Source organism: Pogona vitticeps, chromosome 5 (genome assembly GCF_051106095.1).
Source record: "Pogona vitticeps strain Pit_001003342236 chromosome 5, PviZW2.1, whole genome shotgun sequence".
In the NCBI taxonomy this organism is placed as follows: Eukaryota; Metazoa; Chordata; class Lepidosauria; order Squamata; family Agamidae; genus Pogona; species Pogona vitticeps.
This window is the reverse complement of record NC_135787.1, coordinates 162,900,020-162,911,468: the sequence shown is the minus strand read 5'-3', so window position 1 is coordinate 162,911,468 and position 11,449 is coordinate 162,900,020. Positions and strand designations below refer to the sequence as shown.

Genomic DNA, 11,449 nt, shown 5'->3' with positions numbered 1-11,449 from the left:
GAAGCAAAGCCATCGCTCCCAACTCAAACCTCGCTCCATCGTCTTTTTAATGTAATAACCCTTCTCGACGAGTTTCCTTATTTTAAAAGGAGCAGACATGGATTCTTGCAGGAAAACGAGAATACGGAATTGCGCAAGAAAATAGATTGCTTGATAAAAGGTATTTGCACCGCCGCCTTGAGGCTGTACGATGATTTTCTTCTCAGTCTTGCCACCGTAATGTTCATGTAGTATGTGTACGTACACACAGGCAGAGTCAATCCCCCCCTTATTACATTCGTGTATAGATGGGAGAATATAATGCCAACCCAGTCCTGGTCTTTCTCTTCCCTGTTTAAACCTCCTTCTCTCCCCCCCCCCCATTTGTGCATCTGTGCCGCTATCTATGTGAAGGCCTCCCTCGTTCAGACAGCTTCCGCTGCGGAGCATGGGAACTGGCAGTTCCAGGGTATACAAGCTCCGCTCCCCCTACTTCCCTGCTTTACAACAGGGCCTGCCCCAAGTAACCAGCTCACGGTTAATTTTCGCCGACCAAAAAACAAAAAGGGCGGAGGAAGCACAGTAAGAACTGTCTCCTCCCCTTTAACTGGCTGAGGCGAGAGAGTTTGCGGAAGAGACCGCTGAAGGAGTGTTAGCCTAGTGGCTAACCTAGTCTCGTGACAGCACCGACCCCGCCTCGGTTTCTCCCCCACCGCTGGGCCCTCCGCGTTCCATTGTGTGTGTGAGTTGCGTGAGTCCCCGCCTTTCCTTTTCAGCCACGCCCCTTTTTCTCTTGGCTCATTTCCGGCCGCGGCTGCTTGCTTCCCTCTGAGGAATCGGGAGAGTGAAGAAACAACAGCCGCCATTTTGTTTGTGTGTGAGCGACCAAGGGGAGGGAGCCTCCGAGAGGGACCGAGCTGGGCGGGCAAAGCCTGGGAGGGGGAAAGCAGCGACAGGAATTTCCAGCAACTTAAACCCCCTGGCCGGCCAGACCTGAGACAACCCGAAATCTTCGTGATACACCCACTACACTAGCCTCGCAGCCAGGAGGGGAGTACGCATTCCCGGCTTCGGCTAGAGACTCGGGACCCCGGGTGGACCCCACCCACAGCCCTTGCTGGCTATTGAGCCCGCTCGCGGGGTCAGGAGGCCGCCTCGCTCTGATTTTGGGAGCCGTTTCTTCGCTCTACGGCCCCCTTCCCGGGTTCCTCCATGGCGGACATGAGACGGAGTCGCTCCAGAAGCGCTTGAGGCATCGCGTCTCCAGTTCCGAGGAGAGTTTTCACCTCTCCGTAGACCAAGCGCTCGTAACCATCCTTCTCCCCGGGGAGGGGAAAGAGGCAGAGAAAAGGGGGGAGGGGCCGCCGGCGCTTCCTCCTCCTCTGGGATCGATCCCTCCGTCTGACCAGAAGGGGGGTACCCTACTACAGAGAAAGAAAGGAAGGAGAGGTGGGGGTGGCGGGGCGCAAGTTCTGAAGCCCACCCTCTTCGACCCCCCATCCCGGGATCTCTGCTGCCTCCATCGGGACAACAACCCCTCCTCCGCCTCCTTGTTCCTGCACAACAAGATGTGAAGCAGAGACTCCTGGGACTTAGCTTCATCCTCCTCGTCCTGGCTCCCTTTTCTGCAGCCATTAGTGACTGGCGAGAAAGGCGCAGGGGGAGTTGGGGACCCTCGATACGCTCCGCCTGCGACCCTCTTCCACAGTCAATTTTTCACTAGCGGTGGCTGTTCCCCCATCCCCCGTGGCAAGCAGATTTTGGACAGGGGGAAAAGAACTGCGAGCAGAGGAAAACGATTCTTTCTCCTTTTTTCCTCCTCTCCTCCTTCGTCCGCCTCCTTGTGGCGATGAGGAGGAGGAGGACGACGCCGAGGAGGAAGAGGTTGATGGCGGCGGCGAAGAGGCAGCAGCAGCAGGAGAAGACGACGACCCCCCGGAGGATGAAGATGGTGGTGTTGGCGGCGGCGAGGAAGCAGCAACAGCCACATAGCCGAATTTAATTCGACCCGTAAATCCATCAAGCCCTCTTAAGCTGTTTTTTTTAAGAGGTTTGCTTTATTTTTCTTTATCCTTGTTCTTTCCTGTGGCCCGGAGAAAAGACTGCCTCCACACCCTGTTTCCCATCTCTGTTCCCCCTTAGTCGCTGCTACCCAACGGAGACCGATCCCGAGGGGCAGAAAAAGAGGAACTTTGTCCTTTTCTTCTTCGGTTCCTTCTCGTATTGTTGTTCAGCTGATTCCGGATCCAAGAAGAAGGTTCGCGGCATTGGGGATCCCCATTTTCAATTTGGGTTCTGTTTGTCTAAAAAGAATTAAAAATGGCCGAGAATGTGGTGGAGTCGGGCCCGCCTTCAGCCAAGAGGCCTAAACTCTCCTCACCGGCACTCTCTGTCTCTGCAAGCGATGGCACAGGTCAGTTTCTGGCATAAATCCCCTCATTTTACCTCAGTGCATATGGCCTCCTTTGGTAGACTCTTTCTTTGACCAGGCTCTTGCCTTGCTATCCTTAGAGCCTGCTCTTTTTTCTTTCTGTGTATATACTGTACTCTTTACTTTGTAACAGTCGTTTTTAATATGTACTTGATGTTGTCCTTTATTTCTTTGAAGAGACTGAAAGCAAATCTGTAGGGCAGACTTACATGTTTGGCCATTTTCAGCACGGAAATAGTTGTAAAAACTCTCATTTTGTTGTGTAAACCATTGGATCTGCCTTTGCCATAGATGTACATTCTTACCTTTTTCTCCAAGCTTAAAAATAGAATATTCAGTCTGGATGTTCTCTATTTTTTCTTATTATTTTGATAGCTAGTTTCAATTCACCACTGTTTGAAAATTTTTCACAAATTGCTAAATACTGGTAATGTTAAATATAAGATACATGGGTGGTGTGAGTAGGGCTCAAAATTGACACTTCTGTCAAATAGTTCCATTAGATTTTTGTTGAACCATGGTATGGACTTACTGTGTCTTCTTTGCTGTGAGACCAAAATCTGAAATTCTTGTATAGGTTAGCTGATTTTGTGTGGATTGAATCAGCTGTCCTTTGCTCTCTTTCCTGTATTTAACCTTAATGGGTTTTTTTGATATTTCAGTTTGGATGGAAATGCTAGAGCTCACTTAGAATTCAAGATGTAAGTTACAGAAAATATTTTGGTATGAAATATTTCCTGATTGTCTTAGAAGTTTGGGCAACTGTACTTCTGTAGATTGAAAGTAACTGTACAGCTGAGAATGTGATATTGCTTCCCAAAGGGGTGTGGGAAGTGTATGGTCAACCTATATAACAATTCTAAAAGCTGTTTTCTTCAGAAGAAAATACTTGAGGATTTTCTATCACATATTTAGGCATTGTGATTGCCTAAGTCCTGTTTCTTGAACTTGTTTGTGCTACTGAATTATATGCAGGCAGAATGAAAATGGCTGAACTTGCATGATAGCCAACAGAATATTTGTATGATTTTTGTGTGAATAGTGTTTGGTTGAACTGTCTTAATTTGAAGTGATTCTTCAGTATGGAAGGCTAAGCAGTATTTTCATTGAATTGACAATGTCTTATGATATCTTAAGCAAATTTAAGAGCTTAGATGTAACCTTGTATTAAGCAGCATTAATTATGCTACTTGCACATCTACCATGCTTACACCTGAAAATCAACAGGTTTGGAAGCTACCTTCAGAATAGCTTTGGTGATAGACAGTGAGAAACACATACTACAAAATAATGCATTCTGTGTTATTTCATCAGATTTATGCTTCAGAATAGTATGTAGATTCATATTGTATCACTCTCCCTTTCTGTGTAATCAAAATCAAACTGTAGTTGGTTACCTGAGATTATAGTTTCATTCATCTTTGGAGAACTTCAATTGAATTCAGTGGTATTTCTGAACAGATTTCAAAGAAGCATGTCAAATGAGTGCAGACTGTGCATATTTACGCAGAAGTCCCACTGTATTTGATGTGGTTTACTCACCAGTAAGCATCTAGCATTCCACCTATGTTGATATGTGTCCAGTGTAAATTTTTTTCCTTACGATAACTGTATGTTGCTTAGCTAAACTATCAGAAAAAAATTGTGATGTAGTCTTTATTAGCAGTAAGTCACCATATTTTTCTGTTTCCTGCTTGCCATGTTTCTATTTTCTTTACTATTTAAAAATAACCATTAATAATTCCCACATTGATTGACTCTTCTGTATAACTGGAGATGGTAAAGTGTAATAAGTTAATCTAGCTAGATTTGGTGAAACAAAGTATATTTATGATGCTTCAGTTAGGTTTAGTCTCTAACATTGTTTTATCTTTTCATATTTGCATTATTTTGCTTTTATGAATTTTAAAGATAATGTCAGTTAGTCATTTAGTGTACTGAGAACATACGTACATCTGCAGAGAAGTCATTTTAAAATGCTAACATAGTACCATAGAAAACCTCATTTCTGAAACAAACTACTACCGTCTTTCCCATAGTGCTGCGTCACAGTACTGCATCTTTTCATAGCAATTACAAGCTCTAGCTGTTTAATTTCTCTTGTTCTTTCTCTGTGCTTGCCTTAAAACATGATTAACGAAAACATGAAGGCTTGTATAGATGTACTGTAATGCATTTCATGTAAATGCAAGATTTCATTTGGGAGACTCTGCAGAAGAAGGAGCCAACAATGCAAATCTTTTAAGTTGAAATATATTTGTAAAATCTATCATTACTGCAAGAGTGAAGTTGATATTTTACACAAGTTTTCTATCTCCTCACTGATGAATACCATATTTTTGAAATCAGCTGTATTGCTTTCTGTCATAATTCTAGGACACAGTACTTTCTCCTTTTAAAAAAAGTTATTTGCCAAAGTAATTAATATTCTAAATTGAATATGCAGAACAGTTTTTGTTGTTTAATCTAATGAGGGCAGTCATAGGCCCGAGACATTGTTATTAGAAAATAACTAAGTCTGTTTCTCCACAGACGTAGCAATAACTGCCAGGTTAGACCAACTTCATGCAAACATGTACCAAATGGAAGAAAACAACTGTACAGTACTGCATCTATATAGTTAGTAGATTGTGCTAGGAAACCTTATCCAACTTACAGGATATCTTTGCATACAGACATATTTCATCATAATGCCTAATAGGTAGGGGTGAGCCACTTGGTCCCTCTAGATATTTTGTACTATAACCAGTCAGTGTGGCCAGTGTTCAGGGATTTTGAGAGTAGCTATACAAAACTGTTGGAAAGTACCAGATTAGTTCCTTTTTTCTTAGAATATATCGGTTACTATGGACGTAAGTTTCATTTTAGTCGTATTTGTGCAGTTAACATGTATAAAATCTGAATCTCTCTATGTGTCTAGAATATAGATAGTGTATTGGAACCAACTAGGTGCAAAAGTAGGTGAGAGGCTCTAACTGCAATAGAAGTGTGATAGCTTCTCAGTTTGATGTTAATACTGTATGTTTACAGACTTTTTCTGGAAAAAAAATCTTATGTCCTACCTTGTGGCTGCGGAAGGACTTGTAAACATATGTTGTACATGCTCAGCATTGCTTGGCAGATATACAACAAATTGGGTTCTGTAGCAAAGGATCCATAGAGGTGCTTTAGACAGAACTGAGGGCTTGAGCATGTTCAGTTGGATATTTAACTCTGATCCCTTCTCTTCCACAGGTGGTTTTGAAAGTATTACAGTTGGTGTTGTCATGTGGTGAGGGAAGGAAACTCCTGTTTGAAAGTGGAATCAAAGCCCCTTTAAGGCATAAGTTGCATGGCTCTTGGAATTCCAGTCAAAGATGTGATTAGGTTTAATGTTTAGTTGTGTACATTACAGTAATCTTTCTGTGCTTGTTCTATGCTTATAATTAGAATGATGATTTTGGTTTTCAAAAATATCCATGTTTTGTCTGTAAATAGTAAATAAATAATGTGCAAAGTTTGCCTTTAACAGGTAAAACACTCTTCACTCCACATGTCTGAAGTACTGTGATACTTGATATTTGATAGTGTGTCTGATGGTAGCTTCTTAATTTGGAATTAATCACTTCGGTCAAACATTTTTCCTTACAAAACTATCCTTTGTAGTCTTCTGACTCTCCTCTTTTGCCAGCTGATTTTTTTCAGGGCTTTGCAAATGGGATATATTGATTCTGTTGTACAAGAGGGGCACTAGAAAAAGTACTGTATATAGCAGTTCTTGTCCTGGTAAAATATAAATTATTTCATCTATTGGAGTAGAGTCCATGTAGCAACCTTATGCATAGGTAATGATCATTTGCCCCTCTCTTCCCTAACACACTGCTTGTTTTCAAATTGCTAGCTGTTCCCTTAGGACCAAGGCTGGGGCAAATGGTAGTGGTAAATGTTTATATACATCTTCACTTTTCCTTCTATTACTGCGTAACAGGAGCAGTTGCTTTCAATTTTCTTTGGGCTTAGGAATATTAGGACAATGGTGGTGGGTTGCTTCTGTGCTTGTTCATGAAAAATTTGGTCCCTATCTGAGCATAGGAACCAATCGTTTTAGTGGATCTTGTGGGTCAAGGAAATAATTTTTCTGCCTCCGTTTCAAGATGTAGTTGCAGCTGTTCTTGGAACTGCAAAATGGAGCAAGTAGTCCTTAAGGAGTTGGACAGAGCATGGAGTGACTGGTCTTCTTTTTCTGGTACTAAGATGAAAGTAAAGTAGAACCTGGATAGACTGCAGATTGACTGACTAGATTTTCTTATTTTATTGCTGAGGTAGGAACTGGAGAGATTACAGACTGAGCAGCAACACTAAGAAGGGGACTATATCTGTGGCTTCACCTGTGTTTTTTAAGATTGCCAGTGAGTGGAAAGGAGGGGCAAACTGAGGAAATCTGTTCAGATGCTTGCTTAATATAATTGTTACTGGCCCTAGGTGAATAGCATGTAACATAAGTGTTACAAGTAATAGGTTGAAGAAGTAATAGTTTTACAAATAATACTGCTAAAAACTTTAAGAAAAAAAGAGTTATCCTGTTGTGGCAGAGAGGTGATGTACATGAGCTGTTAACTTTTGTGGTTTCTGATAGTGCACTATTGTCAGAAGTGATTCTTTTGGAATGTCATCCTCTTTTAGAACAACTGCTATATATAACTAAAAGTAGATGAAAACATATTTTCTGGCTTATCTGCCAAGGCCAAGTTCAGAGTTTTGTATTTTGAGGTACAAAATACGGGTTTTTAACTTGGACCTTGTGAGAAATAGAGCAACTCCCATCTTTTGTCTCTGATGCAGAGAGGATTGTATATGTTCAAGGTTTTTGTTCCATCTGTAGTCTTCCTTTTTCTGCCATACTTTGAAAATGAGCTTTAAAAGCCTTTACGTTCCCAGTGGAATTGTCTAGTTTGGAGGTTCCTGTGACTTATCTAAAATAAGTTAAGTCTTCCTATAGCGAGTTTTATATTAATATTTTCTTGCTGCCTTCAGATTTGAGGAGCTGAAATGTACATGTCAGTTGCATGGAAGAATAGCTCTTGAGAGATATTTAGGTGGGTAGTTGCAGGTTTATCTGCATAGGACTCTTAGATTTACAGCCAGTATGATATAATTGTTGAACAATATGGAGATATGCAATGGCTTTGATGGGCATATGCATAGGCATGAGAATTGGGATTATGCTATGAGTGGGAATTGAGCTTTTCTTATAACTCTTCCTGTTGCAGCTCCATTTCTCAAAAAACTCTTTTGTAGGATTGGAGAAGGCAGCTCTTCAAAATTTTGAAGTGGCTTTAAGGGCTGCTGAGGGAAGGATAAGTTATTGAAAATCAATGCTCTGACCTCTCCCTCCAACAGGGAAGCTTTGCTGAATCCATGTTTGCTCTGTTAACAGAGGGAGTCTTTTCATTCACAGAGGAATGAGCTCCATGTCTGCAGTCATGTAAACACACAGATGGGAGTAAATATGATTGAAACAAAAAGGCCTTACCTCTAAACAAGCAGCAGTACATAAGTTTACAAAATTCAATAACTTCAAATGAGAGTACCTTATTGTTGGGATCCTGTTCTATAATCTGTGGAAAACTGATGATGTCATCAACAGTTGGTGATTTTTTTGGTAATTAAAATGTTCTACTTCTATCCTGCAGCTTTTCTGGCTTGTGTGTGATTACTTCCATCCTGTGTGAGTTGGGGGGGGGGTTGGAGGAGAAAGTCTTTAATTACAAAAAAACCCTTTGCTGGATGACATTATGAGTTGGGGGTGGTCCTTCTGCAGTTAAAGACTTCCTTTTCCCATTTTGTACTTCCTACACAGTGAAAGGGACTACACAGGAGTAAGAAAAGCTGTGGAACAGCTGTATGAAGTTCTTAGTTACTGAAGATTGCCCTCTTTTCGTGACATCATCACCCTTCCACAGGTGTAATTATGCCCACAGGATTTCAGACGTATGAAGTATTACAATTATTGTTGTACACCACCCAGAGTGACCATTGGTCAGATGGGTGGTTTAGAAGTTTAATAAAAAAACATACTTCAGAAGTAAAGTGTCTAGGTGCAAATAATTGTTCCCAGCAATTAATGCAGCCAATTTGACTCAAGTACTTAGTGCTTACAATTTGCTGGAAAACTGTCAATATGAGCATATAATATGAAGCAAAAGCCACATACTCTACAGATGGAGCTGTAACTTAAATAAAATTTAAAACTATCTCATCTAACTTCAGTCAGCAATAGGGCAGTTGTAGAAACTGCATATGATTCTTAAAACATGTTGTAGAAACCTGAAGCTTTCAGTGGCTGAAATTCTGTTGCTTAGCTTACGAAGTTGCACTAGAATCTGGGAGTTTGTTGAGTTAACTCTGTAAGTTACAATGATATAAATGAGCCTACTCTCGTTGGGACTTCCTGTTTAATCAGTTAACTGTGGTGTAAGCTCCATTAAGTCAACTGGTCCTGTTCTAGATACGACATACTACATAGTAAGTTGCAACTAGAGTAAGCCCATTTAAGTCAGTGGAACTTACAGAAGAGTTCACTCATCAAATCTCCACAAAGTCAGTGGGTCTAGTTAGTGTGACTTGCTAAACTAAGCAACAAGAATTCCAGTCAGTATTTTTGATACATAAATCAAACAATTTATTGTCCTAACTGTTGTGCCTTCAGTATCTTCCAGACCACATGAAAATGCAATTTTATGTTTGAAGACTGTCTCATAAGTCAATTTTTTTTAGCTGTATATGAATCACAAAAATTATTTAACATTATGTTGCTGCAATGTTCAAGGATTTATTTTGGATTTATATTTATGTTGCTTTGTCGGTTGCAGCAAAAAAAGTGTTGTGGACATTAAACATTTAGGCTGCTGCAAAAGTTCAGCATGACTTCAGTTGCTCTTTGTGCATTGTGGTAGCTCACTAGCTTCCCACTTCTACTACTAGGTAAGTTAGTAGAAGGAAACATGTTAATGATGCACTCTGTCATGGTTGCATGCAACCTGCTGGTAACCTGCTTGCAGACTTAAACATACTTAGAGAACTGCTGGATAGCTCAGTGAGTAGTCCCCTCACTGGAACATAATAGAGCTTCCTTGTAATTGGACATCTGTATGATTGCACAGAAAGATCTATTTTCATACAAGCATTTGTCGGATATAACTTGCTTTGTCAAATGCTCAGTGTTGTCCTTAATTGTCATATGGCTATGTATAATTAATAGCTCAGATATAAAATGTGTATGCTTACATGCATAAATGAGCATTCTACTTTATTAGTAAAAATAGGAATTCTGAGGTTTTTGAAATGAAAAAACTAAAAGTGTAATTTCATATGAAATGGAGACTGTCAAGTGACTTCTGGAACTGATTCAGTATCATATTATTACATATATATATGCTTTTGAGCTAAATAGGCTGTGTTCTGAATACTAGTTATACAGTTGTCCAGTGGACTTTCAGGTAGATCAATATAGGAGAGCAGTGCCAGATGTTCAGTTCTGGAAGTAGCAACAAAGTACTGTACCCAAATGATAAATCTGAATCATGAACTAAATCCATTTGAAATTAATCTGATCTGTTATTCTCAGAGCACTGATCTGAACTGTTTGTAGAAAACAGTAAATTAGCTTATATGAACACTTTTAAAACATTGAACACTTTTAAAACTACACACTTGTGATGAGGTTGCTCTAAGGTTCCTCTGTTTATAACTTGAAATGGATGAGATATAGTGCTGGAGATTGTTTTACACTGTGACTATTATTGATATACAAATGTTGAGTTGTGTCTGTGTTATTTTCTGTTTAATATATGAATCCAATTTTGAGCAGCATTGTTGAAAGTATGCCATAAATTAATGGTGTACAGTATATTAAATAAGATATACAAAATGTCTAATCATACTGATGTAACTTTTGGCCCTAGTATAATGCTTATTTTGCCAGACAGAATTCTTGATGCCCCTTCTGACCACTTATAAAGAGAAAATAAATTGATACATTATATGATAAAGAATTATACATTTTAGTGCAGTGGTCCCCAACCTTGGGCCTCCAGATGTTCTTGGACTACAGCTCCCAGAAGCCTTCACCACCACTTCTGCTGGCCAGGATTTCTGGGAGTTGAAGTCCAAGAACATCTGGAGGCCCAAGGTTGGGGACCACTGTTTTAGTAGGAACATTCTTTTTAGTAGATTATTTGAACCTTTTCAACATTTTTTGAAAAGTCCATTGTTCTTGATGAGGACTGACACGGTGTTAAATCTAGATGGCTATACCTTTTAAGTGGAGAACAAATACATTCAAAAGCACTAATCAGAAGAATGCTTAAACAGATGTGTTTAAAATGTCAGTACATTAACTTCAGAAAACCAGAAGGTGCCAAAATTGTTTTAGAAAAAATACTGTTTCTTTTAAAACTTTGGTATCTGAATACTGAAGCTTTTAATATTCAGGGTAGTTCTACTAATTGAGAAGAAATATATAACTGTGCTATTTCATACAAAATGGTGTGGCAGAGGTATTGGTGATATTTTAGTAGATTGAGAAGAGAAGTGGTCATTGGATTATGTTATAAAGTAGAAGCAAGTATTATTTTTCCTACAGTGAAGGCAACACTTATCACAACAATATGAATTAGTTGTGTTTAGGAAACTTCATAATTTTTTCTTTCTTTTTAAAAGTGTTTTGTGATATTTTTCAGTCACTGATCTTGCAGTTTGTTTAAGGATGTATTTTGCCTTTGGAAGTTTTGTATGGAAATCTTGCATCTGCATTGTTTCCACAGTGGGCAGGGGGCAGCTTGCATGGAGGTCTCCTTCCCTTGAGTGCATCAGGTTGGTTCAGGCCATTATGTAGCATTAATGTACAGTGGTGCCTCACTTAGCGATGTTAATCCGTTCCGGAAAAAACATCGCTAAGTGATTTAATCGCTAAGCGATATTAAAAAGCCCATAGGAACGTATTAAAACGCGTTTAATACGTTCCTATGGGCTAAAAACTTACCTTAAAGCGAAATTCCT

The 11,449-nt window shown here is 39.9% G+C and overlaps 1 protein-coding gene across 4 annotated transcripts in view; it reads left to right on the top strand.

Moving 5' to 3' along the window:
- The first annotated feature begins 1,125 nt into the window (after window positions 1–1,125).
- Window positions 1,126–11,449, top strand: part of EP300 (EP300 lysine acetyltransferase) — a 119,114-nt gene continuing 108,790 nt past the window's right edge. For 2 of the 4 annotated variants that reach the window (XM_020787830.3, XM_020787827.3), the window contains exon 1: window positions 1,126–2,392. In XM_020787830.3, coding sequence (XP_020643489.3) covers window positions 2,299–2,392 — 94 coding nt within the window. In that variant the 5' untranslated portion in view covers window positions 1,126–2,298. The remainder of the gene's footprint in view (window positions 2,393–11,449) is intronic. The other 2 variants (XM_020787828.3, XM_020787826.3) reach the window with 1 other exon arrangement.